Source organism: Tachyglossus aculeatus, chromosome 19 (genome assembly GCF_015852505.1).
Source record: "Tachyglossus aculeatus isolate mTacAcu1 chromosome 19, mTacAcu1.pri, whole genome shotgun sequence".
Classification (NCBI taxonomy): Eukaryota; Metazoa; Chordata; class Mammalia; order Monotremata; family Tachyglossidae; genus Tachyglossus; species Tachyglossus aculeatus.
This window is the reverse complement of record NC_052084.1, coordinates 17774483-17789914: the sequence shown is the minus strand read 5'-3', so window position 1 is coordinate 17789914 and position 15432 is coordinate 17774483. Positions and strand designations below refer to the sequence as shown.

At 50.7% G+C, this 15432-nt stretch overlaps 1 protein-coding gene across 1 annotated transcript in view; it reads left to right on the top strand.

The window, feature by feature from the left end:
* The window catches only part of KCNK5 (potassium two pore domain channel subfamily K member 5), a 56474-nt gene extending 44564 nt beyond the window's left edge, over positions 1 to 11910 (top strand). The window contains exons 2-5 of the mRNA XM_038761310.1: positions 2050 to 2161; positions 2591 to 2757; positions 4759 to 4927; positions 8205 to 11910. Coding sequence (XP_038617238.1) covers positions 2050 to 2161; positions 2591 to 2757; positions 4759 to 4927; positions 8205 to 9001 — 1245 coding nt within the window. The 3' untranslated portion in view covers positions 9002 to 11910. The remainder of the gene's footprint in view (positions 1 to 2049; positions 2162 to 2590; positions 2758 to 4758; positions 4928 to 8204) is intronic.
* Positions 11911 to 15432: the final 3522 nt, after the last annotated feature.

The window sequence follows — 15432 nt, the reverse complement described above, 5'->3', positions numbered from 1 at the left end:
TGCCAGGCCGTTTTTTCTCTGCCAGCCCTTGTATTTCTCTGCAATGCCTCTGGAACTCAAAATGGTTAAAGGAAACAGGAGATGTTTAACTGAGAGGGTAATCCACATCCCTGGAAGACTTCTGTCAGGACACTACTGATAATAATAGCATTTGTTAAAGCACTTAGTGTGTGCCAAAAACTACAAAGCTCTGGGGTAGATACAAGATCTTCAAGGCAGGCATACTTCCTATCCCAACATGGGGTTCACAGTCTAAGTAGGAGGAAGAACAGGGATTGACTCCACACTGTACAGATGAGGAAAGGGGGCCGCTGAGAAGGTGAAAGTGTCAACAGTGAAGTGTCATTGCTGAGAAGGAGTGTGCCACTGGTGAATAAACCAGAGTATGAGGTGGAAGGCACCATAGGACAAGCCTGCTGCTGGCGAGTGGGGTGTTTCTGTGCTTCTATTGGGAAGCAGTGTGGCCTACTGGAAAGAGCCCAGGCCTAGGAGCCAGAGGACCTGAGTTCTCATCCCGACTCCACCATTTACCTGCTGTGTGAACTTGGACAAGTCACTTAACTTCTCTGTACCTCAGTTCCCCCTTCTGTAAAAGGGGGATTCAATACCTGTTCTCCCTCCTACTTAGACTGCGAGCCCCATGTAGGACCTAATTATCTTGTATCTACCCCAGTGCTTGGTACAGTGTAAGTGCTTCATTATTCTTTTTATTATTACTATTATAATACACCAGGACCCTTGCTGTGGCCCTGGGCAGATATGAGGAGGTTAGGTGCAGTAAGCTCTCTGACAGACACTTACACATGAAGACTTTTGGCAGCTGTGTAGGATACGGGCCTGCTGTTATCAATACCACACCAGAGAACAGCTAGAGCTCTGGGCCCCAGATCGGTGGGTAGGGGATAATCCAGGCAGACAGGACCCCTGGAGACAAGTAGCCGAGTGGAGACCCTAGATGGTATCTGAAAGCTCATCAGGTCAGACTCTGACAAGAGTTCCGGATTGGAGTGGGGAGGGGAGGTCTAGGGACCAGGACTGTAGGAGGATTTTAAAGGTACTAAGATGATTCAGCCTGGAAAGAAAACTGAAAGGATGCAATAGTTACAGTGGTACGATGGTTAGGAGAAGCAATGTGGCTTAGTGGAAAGAGCACAAACCTAGGAGTCAGAAGGTCATGGGTTCTAATCCTGGCTCCACCGCATGTCTGCTGAGTGTCCTTGGGCAACTCATTTCACTTCTCTGGGGCTCAGTTACCTCATCTGTAAAATGGGGATTAAGAATGGGAGCCCTATGTGGGACAGGGACTGTGTCCAACCTGAATAACTTGAATCTACCCCAGTGCTTAGAACAGTGCTTGGCAATAGTAAGTGCTTAACGTGTACCATAATTATTATTACATCTCTGCTTTAAACATCAAAAGGGGTGAAGCAGCAGAAAAATTGAGCTCACCTAACTGTATTGAGAACTTCCTCCAATACAGTTAGGTGAATGAGTGATGAGTGATGAATGATGGCAGTGGGGGAGGAGGGGGAAGCGGGGGGTGTCTGCTGCCCTGGAGATCTTTAAGACCATGCCCTCCCCACCCCCAGAAGAGATCCTTCCCCTCCCTGCATCATTCTGGGCTGACCTATCACCACACCTGCAAGAAGTTAGGCAGAGATTGTCTCTTTGTTGCTCAATTGTACTTTCCAAGCTCTTAGTGCAGTGCACTGCACACAGTAAGCACTCAATGAATATGATTGAATGAATGAATGAGACAGGGGATTAGGATTCCATGATCTCACTGTTATTGGTGTCAATTTGGGAGAGGCCACAATTAATCTGAAGTGGGACAGGTGTGGAACAGCTGAAGCAGATTACCAAAATCCATTGCCACAGGACGTGTGGCAAGATGACCCCTGAGGGCAGCGGCTCATTGGCTGGGGGATATTTTGGAGACTTCCCGTCAAGCGTGCAGGGCTCTGATCTCCGTGGAGCTGATGGCCGTAGTGGCTCTCCCCGGCCAGTTGCCCATGACTCATCACCGGTCTGGTCTCTCTCCCCGCACAGGTGGTGTCCGATGCAGATGGACAAGGTGTCGCCATCACGGGGAACCAAACTTTCAACAACTGGAACTGGCCCAATGCCGTCATCTTTGCCGCCACGGTCATCACTACCATAGGTGGGTGTGCTGCGCCTGAGACCCTCTGTCCTGCCCTACTGGCCTCCCTCCATTGTACCCGATAAACACTCAATACACACCACTGATGGATAGGGAAGGCTCAGAATAGCGGCCAGTCCCAGAATCCCTTGCTCCCTCCATCTCTCCCCACCACCCCTCCCACGTCCAGACAATGCTTTTCTTCTGGCCGGTTTGATTCTGGATGAGTCGAGGGGTGTTGGCTTCAGTGAAAAGGCAGCAGGGATGGAGGCCAAGGACGACTCATGAAGCCAAGCCCCAGCTCTCCCACACACTCGGGCGGTGACCTCACCGCTCCCCCCATCCCTCCTCCCTTCCACCTCTCCTCACGCCCCTCTTTCTTTTTAATGGAAGACCAGCACTGCGACTGTCTCTCCCACCTGATCGATTCTTTCTCCTCTCCTTCCTCAGGCTACGGGAATGTCGCTCCCAAAACCCCTGCCGGGCGGCTCTTCTGCATCTTCTATGGACTTTTTGGGGTTCCGCTCTGCCTAACGTGGATCAGCGCCCTGGGGAAGTTCTTCGGGGGCCGGGCCAAGAGACTGGGCCAGTTTCTGACCAAGAGAGGCGTGAGCTTGGTAGGAGCCAAAGCTAACTGGGGAAAGGGGTATGAGGGGGAGGGGAGATAGTGGAGGGGGTCTTCAAGCAGAAGCAGCATGCCATAGGGGATGGAGCCAGAAGGCCCATTAGAAGAATTCTAATCCCGGCTCCACCACTTGACTGCTGCATGACCTCGGGTAGGTCCCTTCACTTCTCTGGGCCTCGGTTTCCTCATCTGAAAAATGGGGATGGAGACTGTGAGCCCCAGGTGGGACAGGGACGTTTTCCAATCCCGTTCATTTGTTCAATCATTTATTGAACTTATTTATTGAGGGCTTATTGTGTGCAGAGCACTCTACTAAGCAGTTGGGAAGAATCTAACAATAAACAGGCACATTCCCTGCCCACAGTGAGCTTACAGTCCAGAGGGGGAAATCCCACACCTCCCCACCATTCATTCATTCATTCAATCATGTTTACTGAGCACTTACTGTGTGCAGCGCACTGTAATAAGCGCTTGGAAAGTACAAGTTGGCAACATATAGAGACGGTCCCTATCCAACAACGGGCTCACAGTCCATCACGGAATCAAACCTCTGTCTCCCACATGAGAGATGGAGATAATCACTACTATCCTAATGAGGACAGTTAGCTTATTTCCAGTGCTTAGAACAGTGCTTGGCACACAGTAAGCACCTAACAAATACCATCATTATTATCTACTCCGGTGCTTAGGACAGTGCCTGGCTCATAGTAAACACTTAACAAATACCACCGTTATTATCATTATTAAAGCCGGCTTTGTTTCCTTTTCACATTTTGTTACTGTCTTCCAAAAATCAGGACAGAGCCTCCCAGTTGTAGATGCCTGTTCACAGTGCTCTTTTGTACACTCCCAGTTTTTTGCCGGGTGTTCCTTGTTGAACTTTTTTGGTCAGTGTCTTGCCAGGAATAAGCGAGTCCTGCTCAGGGCCTTTTGACAGGGCACAATCCACATGCAGCTACTTGGTTTAGTTTGAGACCACTGGGATGAACCTGGCAGGATGCTGACGGAAGACTGAGCCCTTACTGCAGTGCTTGGTGCTCAATAAGTACCCCTGATTGGTATTGGGGCTTTGAAGGGAGAGGAGAGGGAGAGGAATTGTGGTATTTGTTAAATGCTTACTATGTGTCAGGCACTGTACGAAGCCCTGGGGTAGATACGAGCTAATCAGGTTGGACACAGTCCCTTTCCCTCAGTGGGCTCACAGTCTTCATCCCCATTTTACAGATGAGGTAACGGAGGCCCAGAGAAGTGAAGTGACTTGCCCAAGGTCATCCAAAGACAAGTGGCGGAACAAGGATTAGAACCCAGGTCCTTCCGAATCCCAGGCCTGTGCTCTATCCATTAGGGAGTGGGGAAGGGAGAGGGAGAAGGGCATGGCAAAGACAGTCCCAGCACCCAGCAGGACCGAGGCGGAGGACCAGGAGCGGCTGCTGGTCATGTGGAAACTGGGGTGCCATGAATTCCCCCCTGCCTCGTCCCCGAGGCTGCCTGGGGGAGACCAGGATGGGTGAGGCCATCCAGTCTGGCTTCAAGATGAGAGGATGCGAAAAGCGACAGCAACCCTGTCCTCAGGTCAGCCTACGGCTGCCAGGCCAGTCCAAAAAGCAACATAATGGACCACCTCAGAGGCCGAGGAACCAGGCCCATCCACCCCACTTCCCAAGGCCCCAGGGCAGGAGGATCTGGCCTCTCTGCAGTGTCCTCTTCCTCAGGTGGACCCGAACAGAGTCCTCGTAGGGGGCAGAGGAAAGTTGTCAGTCAGGGAAACGCAGAGCCGAGGTGACCAGAAATAATTCCTCACTTCCCCGGAGGGAGGGACCCACCCTGAGCCAGTCAACTGGGGGATTTGGTGACAAACCTCTCCCTCCCCGGTAGGCCGCATCCCGCTCTGTTCAAGCCACCGCTCTTCCTGAGGGAAGACGGGAAACCCTCCCGGTCCCTGGAGGAAGCTGCTCATTCCTAACCACGTCGCCTGTCCGTGTCCCCTGTACAGAGAAAGGCCCAGATCACGTGCACGGCCATCTTCATCATCTGGGGGGTCCTGGTCCACTTGGTCATCCCACCCTTCGTGTTCATGGTGACCGAGGGCTGGGACTACATCGAGGGCCTCTACTACTCCTTCATCACCATCTCCACCATCGGCTTTGGGGATTTCGTGGCTGGTGAGTGATCCCAAGCCCCCCTCCTTCCCGCGCGGCAAGAGAGACCCTCTGGGGCTCCGGACTTCCCAGCGGGCAGGCCCAACCCTGGGGCCATAGCTCCGCGGAGTAGCCGGGAAAGGTGGGAGGCCCCCCCCTCGCAACAAAGGGCCCACCTGACGGAAATACAGATGAAGCCAGGGGGAGGATGGTGGAGGCATTGCGTGACTGGATCCAGGTGGGGTTAGCTCCGATCCCCCGTGACCTCTGAGTCGCTCCAACTCACGAAACTCCCGTGCCGTTTCCCAATCCCAGGGCCCGGGCCCCGGCTTCCAGGAAGCGGGAGGGGCTCCGGGGTCGAGTCGGGTTCCGATTCCATCCCTGCCGCTGACTCACCCCCGGCAGAGCCGGAGCCATTAACCCCGGGCCCTAACCCACCCCTTGGACGGTGGAGGCTGAGGTCGGAGTCGCGTCCCCGGGGAGAACAGCTGATAAACGGGGCCTCGCTCAACCGCTCGGCTGCCTGCGGAATTTCCTCCATACCCCTGTGCCAGCCCCATCCCAACATCGCGGCCTCGTCGATATGAGATTCCAGACACACCTCTTGGCCCCGGGCTCTACTCCTGACCCCTGCTTAAGTGCCTTGGATTCTGGAATCTAGCAAGGTTTACTCACTCTCTCTCCGTCTCTCCCTTTCACCCTTCCTCTACTTGCTCAATCAGGAGGGTGGGGAGGGGAACTTTGCTTCCTTGGGAGTGTGTTTGTTTTCTTCTTTGGTTTCGTCTTTTTTTGGTACACGTGTGTGCTGCCACTGTTGGGTAGGGACTGTCTCTATATGTTGCCAACTTGTACTTCCCAAGCGCTTAGTACAGTGCTCTGCACACAGTAAGTGCTTAATAAATATGATTGATTGATTGATTGATTGATATTTAAGTGCTTACTATGTGCCAACCACTGAGGTAGACACGAGCTAATCAGGTTAGGTACAGCCTGTGTCCCACCTGGGCTCACAGTCTGAATCCTCATTTTAAAGATGAGGGAACTGAGGCACAGAGAGGTGAAGTGTCTTGCCGATGGTCACACAGCAGACAAGTGGTGGCGGCGGGATTAGAACGCAGGTTCTTCTGATTTCCAGGCCTTTGTTCTGTCCCCTAGGCCACACTGCTTCTCAGAATGGCTTTGATGACCCAGCTCCCCGGGTAACCACCACTCAGCAGCACTGATGAAGTCCCTGGCCTGAGTTAAGTTCCAGGAGGAAGGGGAATGTATAAAACACTTGAAAGCACTCAGTCACATTGCCCTCTTCCTACCTCACCTCATTCATTCATTCATTCAATCGTATTTACTGAGCGCTTACTGTGTGCAGAGCACTGTACTAAGCGCTTGGGAAGTACAAGTTGGCAACATATAGAGACGGTCCCTACCCAACAGCGGGCACACAGTCTAAAAGGGGGAGACATACAGAAAAAACAAAACATTAACAAAATAAAATAATATGTACAAGTAAAATAGAGTAATAATAAAGTAATAATTTACACTACTGTCCTACCATAACCGAGCCCACATGCTTGGCTCCTCTAATTCATTCATTCAGTCGTATTTATTGAGCGCTTACTGTGTGCAGAGCACTGTACTAAGCACTTGGGAAGTACAAGTTGGCAACATATAGAGGCGGTCCCTACCCAACAGCGGGCCCACAGTCTAGAAGGGGGAGACAGACAACAAGACAAAACATATTAACAAAATAAAATAAATAGAATAGTAAATATGTACAAGTAAAATAGGATAATAATAAAGTAATAATTTATACTACTCTCCTATAACCGAGCCCACACGCTTGGATCCTCTAATGACAACCTACTCACTGTACCTCAATCTCATCTATCTCGCCGCCTAGCCTCTTTATAACTGACAATGAGACTCTCCCCCGCTTCAAAGCTTTATTGAAGGCACATCTCCTCCAAGAGGCCTTCCCTGACTAAGCCTTTCTTTCCTTTTCTTCCATTCCTTTCTCCGTCACCCTGACTTGCTCCCTTTATTCATCTCCCCTCTCAACCCCATAGCACTTATGTCCATATCCATAATTTATTTATATCAACGTCTATCTCCTAGAGTGTAAGTTCGTGTCTGTTATTGCTATATTGTACTCCACCAAATGCTTAGTACAGTGTTCTGCACAGAATAAGTGCTTAATAAACGTGATTGATTGATTAAAATGACCCATAAGTGTGCCACCAGCAAAAATATAAGCCCCTCCCTTGAGGCGCTGTCAGTCTCCATGGAGGGAGCAAAGGGGTGGTCAGAATGACCACCTATATACATGGATTGAATAAAGTAGACAGAACCCAGATGTCAAACGTAAAAGCCATTTTGTAGTGATTTGGCTTTAGAGGCCTCAGTGACCAGAGATGGACTCTCTGGGAGTCTGGGAGATAAGGTTTGAGACTCACGTAATCTGCTTTAAAAAGGTTCTGGTTTCTTGGCATCATGATGAGCAGAAGGTCCCAACAGTTGAGCACTGTGGGGAAGGGAGCCAGAGATTGGGGAAAGCTGGAGAAATGCGGACTGGGAGGGAATTGGCTCTGAAGAACGAGCAGGTCAAAAAGCCACAAATCTTGTCGGAGACCGGGGATGAGAGAGTATGCGAGTCTGATTATCAAAGCTGGGGGACGTCACCACTGTAGCCTGGACACGTAGCTAGTTTTAAAAACATTTAAAAACTAATAATAATAATAATTGCATTTGTTAAGCACTTACTATGTGTTAGGTGCTGTTTCAAGCGCTGGGGTGGATACAGAAAAATTGGACACAGTCCCTGACCCACATGGGGTGCACAGTCTTGATCCCCACTTTATAGATGAGGAAACTGACGCACAGAGACGTGACGTGACCTATCCAAAGTCACACAGCAGACAAGGGGCAGAGCCCAGATTAGAACTGCCTTACCAGGCAAAGAGGAAGAGACCTGGGAAGAAGAATGAGGGAGGAAAAAAAAATCAATGATCCCCCTGTCTTTTCCACATCTGTCCTGATCTCTGCCTCTTCAACGTCACTATACTAAGCGCCAGGGTAGACACATGATAATAGGGTTGGACATAGTCCCTGTCCTACATAGGGCTTCCTGTCTCCATCCCCATTTTACAGATGAGGAAACTGAGGCCAGAGAAGTGAAGTGACTTGCCCAAGGTCACAGCAGACGGGTGGCGGAGCCAGGATTAGAACCCAGGTCCTTCTGACTCCCAGGCTTGGGTTCGATCCACTAGGCCACACTGGCTAATCTCTGCCTCCGTGTCTCTTCCAGGGGTGAATCCTGATGCCAACTATCACGCCCTGTACCGGTACTTTGTGGAGCTGTGGATCTATTTGGGGTTGGCCTGGCTGAGCCTGTTCGTGAACTGGAAAGTGAGCATGTTCGTGGAAGTGCACAAAGCCATCAAGAAACGGCGGCGGAGGAGGAAAGAGTCCTTCGAGAGCTCGCCCCACTCCAAGAAGGCCCTCCAGATGGGCAACCCCAAGGACGTCAACATCCTCGGCTTCCTCTCCAAGAAGGAGGAGACCTACAATGACCTCATCAAGCAGATCGGCAAGAAGGCCCTGAAGACCGGAGGGGAGAAGGAGGCCGGGACGGGGCCAGAGACGGCCAGGACGGGCCTCCCGGGCCCGGAACGGATCCCGCTGGTGCTCTACTCCAAGAGCCGGATGAACTCCGAAGAGGTCACGCAGGCCCTCAGGAGCAAAGGGCACGTGAGCCGACCCCAGTCCCCTGGCCGGACCGGGGACGGGGAGGAAAGCGTGGTCATCAATCAGTTGGACCGGATCAGCGAGGAGGAGGGGGAGGCCTGGGACGCCCGCGACTCGCGGCCCCTGATCGAGAACGCCAACATCACCTTCGTCAACGAGGACGGGCTCTCCGACGAGGAGACGTCCAAGTCCTCCCTGGATGACAACCTGGCCGAGGAGCCCGCGACGCCTCAGAACCTGGTCGAGGCCCCTTCGTCCGACGAGTCGACTTTCACCAGCAACGAGTCAGAGGTCTCCGTGCCTTATGAGCAGCTTTTGAACGATTACAACAAAGCCAACATCCCCAAGGGCACGTGAGGCTTCCCTGCCCCTCCCTCCCGGCTCTGGGGCATCCTGGGAAAGCTGCCAGCTCCAGGAAGGGCAGTCTGGGGACTGGGAGAAACCGGGAGAGAGAAGGCCGAAACCCGACCCCCACTCCACTCCATTCCGAGCACATCTCCGCCGCTCCCCGGGGAAAGACCATCAAATGACCCGATGGAACTGATGCTTCGAACCTGAAGATTAGATTCCTTTCGACCAATTCTTTTCACCTTTAATGTGGGAGGGGGTGACAGATGGGGAAGAAGAGGGACAGCTCTAAGCAATACACTGGACCTATGGCTTGATGTCGGATGAGGGCTAGAAAATCTTCCCCTCTCTCGCCCCTTCTCCCGGTTCCGGGGAGGGAGCTCCCCGTTTCTGGGGGTGAGGCCACACGTCGAGACTCCCATGGAGGGGCAAGTTGGGGAAGGGCCAACCATTGGCTCCAGGCCCCCTTCTCCCCTCACCCATTCTAAGAAATGGTTCCTCCCCTGGGAAGGTCTCCAATCTACCCACCCAGGCTGTGGTTGAACAACCACTGAGGCACTCTGCGATTTCAGGGATGTTTCCTGGTTTGGGGATGGGAGGGGGAAGTAGAAGCCAGCCAAGGGTAGGATGGCCATTGCCATCACAGGAGTTGGCCCTACCCCAACTTCACTAGGGGAGAATTCTGACCTGTCATTCTCTAGCCTGGTGACACCCTACGGGCATTTCCTGGGTGCTGAATTATAATCCCAAACCCCCAACTGCCCAGCCCTTTTCTTCTCGAAAGTGATTGTGGCTGGGTGAGCAGGGGATGGCGTCCCTTCCCCCAAGGCGGGGAATGACTGGGAAGGCGGAAGAGGAGATGTGTCCCACAGGATGAGGAAAGGGATCAGGAGTAGCTACCTTCCCAGAGTCTCCTGGGCAGCCAAACCTGCTCCACATGGCTTCTGTGTCCTTTCTGATAGGATGTGGCCAGCTCTTATTGGTTTTAAAAGCACAGATCCAAGACCTCCCCTCTGGCAGGAGCCCAATGGGAAATCTTTCTGCCTACAGGCCAGCCCCCAAGACCAGTATGGTTCTGGAAACTCCTTGTAGGCAGGGAACCTGTCTATAAACTCTTGATATAGTGCATTCACCCAAGTGCTTAGTACGGTAAGCGCTCAGTAAATACTGTTGACTTGTTGTAAAAGCCCAAGGGGGAAAACTGAGGGAACCAAAGATGGGGAGGGATGCAGACAGACCCTGAAAGGCTGAGGGAGATTGCCCCCTGCTCCAGGCCCTTGGAGGCCTCATTGGCCAGAGCCAGTTGAATCAGCTTCAGGCGGAGTGTGGACAGACACGTTCACCATGCTATTGCTGCTTTTACCTCGTGATGTAGGCAGAGCACCCCAGTACTTGGGGTCGGGGGTGGAAGGACCGGGCACCCCAGGAGGGTATCCTGGTTCAGAGATAAGTATCTTACCCCCAGTTCTGCTTCTCGGGGAAGGCTCTTGTGTTTTTCACTGTCTCTTGAGTGTCCGAAGTGACCAGGATCCCACTTCTGGGCAGGAGCTGGAAGAGGACTGCCCGATCCAACACTTTAATAAGGAAAAACACTTTGGCCACCTGCTGTGGACCACAAGCCCAACTGTGCTCTTAGTGAGCACCTGACAGAATCCAGACCCCTCAACCATGGCCAGAGCTGACTGGGGCACTCACCCGAGCAGTGCTGAGTTGGGAAATTTGCTCCCTCTTCCTGAGTCCTGGCCGTCTGTTTATCCCAGTTTGATTCCCAGGCCTTCAAGTGGAGGGGCCTGTAGTGGACAGTAGAGAATGTGTGCCCTCCTGATACCAGTCCGCCGGACCTCGGTGACAAAAAGAGGCCACTGCTGGGGGCTGGGCTGGAAGCTGAGGTCAGCCTTCACTCCCGATTTCTGAGACCGTGGCCGCAGACAAGCGGGAAGGCGGCCGAGTGAACAAGAGGTAGTGGAGATTGCATCCCAAGCTGCTGTTTTGGGGGAGATGACTGCAATGGTAAACTGTTTATGTTAGGAGACTGGGGGAGGAGGGATAGGATTTCACGGGAGCGATTCAGCTCCTCTTCGGGGTTTACTATTTTTTGAGTTTCTAGCTTGGAAGGGATTTGCAGGTTTATGAACGGACTGTGGCTGGCTGCTGGTAAGGGGGTTGAAAGGTAAAACAGATTCTGCTTCCTGCCTGCTGCTGCTGTTCAAGGTCCCTTCCCTGAGGGTTCCCTGGATCAAGGCAGTCCAGCTCAATGGGGGCACCTGACTCCAGGCCACAAACCCACATGCACATCTATCTACACACATGTGTATGTGTGTGCACACTTGCAGAATCTGGGTTCGCTCTATGTGAAGAGCAATCCCGAACCTTCAACAGAATGGGAAGATTCACCCCCATGCCGCTGTTATCTGTTCCAACTCTCCTGTTTTTCTCTCTCTGTCTGTATTTTTTTATTGTATATTTTTTTAACTCCACTCGATCCTGCCTGGAATGAATCTGTGGGCACTGGTACGAAGCTGCTTGACTGGGGAATGGAGTCCATGGCGGGGCCACTGGATGTTTTCTGGGGAGAGGAAGTGATCACGTCCAAAGTTTGGTTTCAAAACCTGGAGAAACTGGAGGGAAGAGGTTGAGTAGAGGGGGCTGTGGGGCCTGCATCTCTGACGTGGTGGGGCTGGGGGAGTTTCTGGAACCACAGGAAAGGGGTCCACACTCAGCCCACCTCTTCCCCTTGTTCTGAGCCAAGGAGGGGAATCCGAGTCCTCACATTTCCACGATTTGTACTGGCGAGTTGGCCTTTATCCTGTGAATGCAACATTCCTCTCGTCGCTGATTGTCACTGGAATCACTGTATGTAAATATCGGAAAGCTTCCTGTAAAGTGTAATTTATTTTGATGTTTTACAATAAAAAATAAAATGCACGAGCTGGTCTGGTGTTGCCCGGGTCTGTGGATGGGTTTTCTCTAGGTTTTTTCGTTGTAGAATGACTCTTAGCCTCAGTCTGATCAGCTGTTACTGTCGGGTACTTCCATGACGGGTGTGTGTGTGTGTGTGTGTGTGTGTGTGTGTGTGTGTGTGTGTGTGTGTGTGTGTGTGTGTGTGTGTGTGATGGCATGAAGGGGATGGTCCCCAGGATTTTTAGGGTTGCTGCTGCCTTTTTAATAATTGTGATATTTGTTAAGCGCTTACTATGTGCCAGGCACTGTTCTAAGTGCTGGGGTAGATACAAGCAAATCAGGTTGGACACCGTCCCTGTCCCACATGGAGCTCACAATCTTCATCCCCATTTTACAGATGAGGTAACTGAGGCACAGGGAAATGACTTGCCCAAGATCACCCAGCAGACAAGTGGCAGAGTTGGGATTAGAACTCCCAGGCTCATGTTTTACCCAGTAGGTCATGCTGCTTCCTCCACCCCCGGCGGACAGCCCGCAAGCTAGAAGGATCTTAACCTTAAATAATGTAACTTCTGAGCCTCAGTTTCCTGATCTGTAAAATGGGGATTCAGTGCCTGTTCCCCCTTCTAGTTAGACTGTGAACCCCGTGCAGGACAGAGACTGGGTCCAACCTGATGATCTTGCATTCATTCATTCAATCGTATTTATTGAGCGCTCACTGTGTGCAGAGCACTGTACTAAGCACTTGAAAAGTACAAGTCGGCAACATATAATAATAATATAATAATGATGGTATTTGTTAAGCACTTGCTATGTGCAAAGCACTGTTCTAAGCACTGTGGGGATACAAGGTGATCAGGTTGTCCCACGTGGGGCTCACAGTCTCCATCCCCATTTTCCAGATGAAAACAAGGAAACAAGAGGCATTAATCAAACATGTGCAGCTTCCAACAGGCCAAGCTTTGGCTGCAACTTGGTCAGAAGATAATGATAACAATAACAATTATAATAATCTTGGTAACCTCGGCACATAGTAAGCGCTTAACAAATACCACAACCTTGGCACATGGTGCTTGACACGGTATCAAGCACTGGGGTAAATTCTAGACTTTGAGGCCATTGTTGAGTAGGGACAGCGTGGCTCAGTGGAAAGAGCATGGGCTTGGGAGTCAGAGGTCATGGGTTCAAATCCCGGCTCTGCCAATTGTCAGCTATGTGACTTTGGGCAAGTCACTTAACTTCTCTGCGCCTCAGTTCCCTCATCTGGAAAATGTGGATTAAGACTGTGAGCCCCCCGTGGGACAACCTGATCACCTTGTATCCTCCCCAGCGCTTAGAACAGTGCTTTGCACATAGTAAGCGCTTAATAAATGCCATTATTATTATTATTATTCTCTGGACCTCAGTTACCTCATCTGTAAAATGGGGATTGACTGTGAGCCCTCTGATCACCTTGTAACCTCCCCATTGCTTAGAACAGTGCTCTGAACATAGTAAGCACTTAATAAATGCCATTATTATTATTATTAAACATGGCCCCTTCTGTCCACTGGTGACAGGCCCTGGGCCTGGGAAGGAGAAGGAAGGGAAGATTTGGGGCTGGAGGTAAGAATGGGAGAGCTGGCATTGCAGAATGAATCGACATAAACTATCAATTGCATTTACTGAGCGCTTACTAGATGTGGAGAGCATTGTACTAAGCACTTGGAGGAGTACAATACATTTAATGGACGCAGTCCCTGTCCACAAAGAGCTTACAGTTTAGAGGAATAAATGCCCCTAGAAAGGCGAGGCTGGCATTTATAGATGGTTTTTGACTCGAGCATTCGGGTTAGCATGGATAGGGCTGCGTGGTATTTGAGTGCCAAATGTGTGCCAAGCACTGTATTAAGCACTTGGGAGAAGATAATACAGCAGATTTGGGAGACATATTCCTTGCCCAAAAGGAGCTTACAGTTGATGAGCATGTGTAAGTTTATATCTTGTTTCAGCTATTCAATTCAGAGCTCCCTAGGAGAAGGGCAGTGTGGTCAAGTGGATAGAACAAAGGCCTGGGAGTGAGAAGGTCATGGGTTCTGATCCCGATTCCACCACTTGTCTGCTGGGTGACCTTGGGCAAAGTAACTTCAGCGATTATCTCTCTTTATTGCTTTATTGTGCTTCCCAAGTGCTTACTCCAGTGTTCTGCACACAGTAAATGCTCATTCCCATCGTTGGGTAGGGTTCATCTCTATATGTTGCCAGCTTGTACTTCCCAAGCGCTTAGTACAGTGATCTGCACACAGTAAGCGCTCAATAAATATGAATGAATGAATAAAATACGATTGAATGAAATTTATGTCTCTGTGCCTCAGCTCATCTGTAAAATGGGCATTGAGACTGTGGGGCCCATGTGGGACAGCATCCACCCTGATTTGCTTGTATCCACCCTACTGCTTAGAACAGTGCCTCACACATAGAAAGCAGTTAACAAATAGCAAAATTATCATTATTAGTAGTTCTTTGGGCGCGTCGCTTTAAAAAGCCATGATGTGGGACAAAGGGGAAGGAAGATTGAGCTCACTGAAGCCCGTTGTTGCATAGGGACCATCTCTATATGTTGCCAACTTGTACCTCCCCAGTGCTTAGTACAGTGCTCTGCACACAGTAAACGCTCAATAAATACGACTGAATGAATGAATGAAGCAAAGCTGGAGGAGCCAGAGGTGAGGGAGGGGTTACCTCGTCCACTTGCCTGTTTTATTTTCAATGAGGTAAATTCAACCACTTTGGCTTGGAACCTCTGACTCAGTATAATGAATAATACATTATGAAGCTATATTTCTCTCTAATTGTTTTTGAGGGTGCAATTCTGGGTATTTTGGTTAAAAAAAATAGAGTGAGTGCATAAGTGTGGCTGGCACGGAGGTGCTGAGAGAGGGATACGTCCCAAGGGGTTGAAATATTAATCAAGGAAAGCCTCCTGAAGGAGTTGAGATTTCAGAAGGGCTTCGAGGGTGGGGAGAGCTGAGAGGTGGCAGATTTAAGCTGAAGGGAAGGTGTGAACAACAGGTCCAAGTCGGAGAGAAAAGTCTTATTAAAAGTACATGAGAAGCAGTGTGGCTTATTGGAAAGAGCCCGGGCTTTGGAGTCAGAGGTCATGTGTTCAAATCCCTGCTCCGCCAACTGTCAGCTGCGTGACTTTGGGCAAGTCACTTAGCTTCTCTGTGTCTCAGTTACCTCATCTGGAAAATGGGGCTCAAAACTGTGAGTCCCCCCGGTGGGACAACCTGATCACCTTGTAACCTCCCCAGTGCTTAGAACAGTGCTTTGCACCTAGTAAGCGTTTAACAAATACCATCATTATTATTATCTCCAAGAGGCCTTCCCCGACTAAGCCTTCATTTCCTCATCTCCCACACTCTTCCATGTCGTCCTTGCACTTGGATTTACTCCCTTTATTCACCCCAACCTCAGCCCCACAGCACTTGTGCACGTATCTGTAATTTATTCATTTCTGTTAATGTCTGTCTCCCTCTAGACTATAAGGTCCTTGTGGG